We start from the raw sequence: 1697 nt of genomic DNA on the forward strand, positions 1-1697 counted from the left end.
TTCCATAAGAATCAATACATTGTTTAACATTTAAATATTCTAAAGTATGCTCCTGTGACGTCCTGGAGGAGGAAACGTCACAGTTGAGGATGGGATGGAGATTAGGAAATGGACCGGACGACGGACCTGAGCGCCTCGGAGCGGCTCGAGGGTCACTCAGGTATGTAATTATTATTTATTTATAAAAACGAATTATTTTATTTTTAAATTTGTATTTTTCTTCTGTTATTAGGATTGGGTCGTCCGGCAGGAATGTGGGTTCGCCAATTCTCGGAGACACCCGGTAGACGCTTACACGTCCCGACAGGTGCTTGGAATTGGATTTTTGGAAAGGGCTTTATAAATAGGAATTCTGAATAAATTTTATAACAAATATCAATTTTATTTATTATCCTCTATTTAATTGCACCCCAAAAATAGTATAATTTATTCTACGTTTTGCATGTACTTTTTATAATCCTGAATATATCTGACTAGTAATTCAGTTGGGAATTCGTAATGATTATTAATTTTAACTGCCGTATCTGTATCTATAGTCGGTATCTCAGGGGTTTCCTCGTCATCCGATATCACTATTGTGGATGCTTGCGACGGCGGAGAGTAACAAGGCCCTTCAGGGTGACTCGAAATTCGGTTTTCCTCAGCCAGCCGGAGTTGTTCTCGTATTTCGTATAATATTTTATTACGGAATTTCTTTTCTCTTTCCCTTTTTCCGGCTCTGCGTTTTCTTTTATTGGGCCTTCTTTTATTAACTCGTCCTGACTGCGTATTGAATATAATTTAGATAAATTACTCTTATTAAATTATTCTATTATTCCATAAACAACTCTTACGGTGTTCGTGTCCTTTTCCATTTCAAAAGATCCGGAGCGCCTACAGGACTGCTCTATTCAGGATCCGCTATTCTGAAAACTCCAGGTCGGCGGGAGCGCCTACAGGACTGCTCTAATCACACTGGCCCTTCGTTTAGTTGAGGGGAGCGCCTACAGGCCTGCTCCACCGTTCAACCCCCTAACAAATCTGTCAGAATAGGACAAAACACTTTGAAATTGTTTATAATTCTATTATTTGAAATAATTATAAATTGGAATTTATTATCAATGTAACAATTAGGACGAGTATGAAACTAATGTATTTAATAAAGAGATTATGAAGGATAATGAATAATATGTGGTTAAATGATTATTTAATTATATAAATGTTGATTATAAACGATTATACTTTAACTTTTACATATATGTTAATATGGTCCTTTTAACACTTAAATTAGTTGTTTAATATTTTATAAGAATATAAAGTTTACTTATTATAATTAACACTTTGTTGGTTTTACAATAATTTGGATTAATAATTATATAATGATATATGATTTATAATGACTCTCCAAAGTATAACACCCACTGAATTGATTAACTTGTAATTAATAGTTTGAAAACACTTAAATTGAAGACACTTGATGAATAATTCACGTAGTAACAATTGTAGAGTAACACGGTTACGTCCGTCGAGTAACTCAGAGTAACGCAGTAACGTCCGTCGAGTACTTCAGTGAGCGGGAGAGTAACGCGGTAACGTCCGTCGAATACTTCAGTGAGCGGGAGAGTAACGCGGTAACGTCCGTCGAATACTTCAGTGAGCGGGAGAGTAACGCGGTAACGTCCGTCGAATACTTCAGTGAGCGGGAGAGTAACGCGGTA

General features: G+C 36.5%; 1 protein-coding gene across 1 annotated transcript; it reads right to left on the reverse strand.

Moving 5' to 3' along the window:
- Positions 1–226: 226 nt before the first annotated feature.
- LOC113465181 (uncharacterized) lies at positions 227–1135 on the reverse strand. Its single transcript, XM_026819294.1, has 2 exons — positions 834–1135; positions 227–762 (listed from the first exon to the last, which is right to left on the reverse strand). The coding sequence occupies exons 1-2, from the start codon at positions 852–854 to the stop codon at positions 427–429; spliced, it is 357 nt and encodes a 118-aa protein (XP_026675095.1). The 5' UTR covers positions 855–1135; the 3' UTR covers positions 227–426.
- Between the last annotated feature and the right edge of the window lie 562 nt (positions 1136–1697).

Source organism: Ceratina calcarata, unplaced genomic scaffold (assembly GCF_001652005.2).
Source record: "Ceratina calcarata isolate Rehan_Ccalc_2016 unplaced genomic scaffold, ASM165200v1 scaffold987, whole genome shotgun sequence".
In the NCBI taxonomy this organism is placed as follows: domain Eukaryota; kingdom Metazoa; phylum Arthropoda; class Insecta; order Hymenoptera; family Apidae; genus Ceratina; species Ceratina calcarata.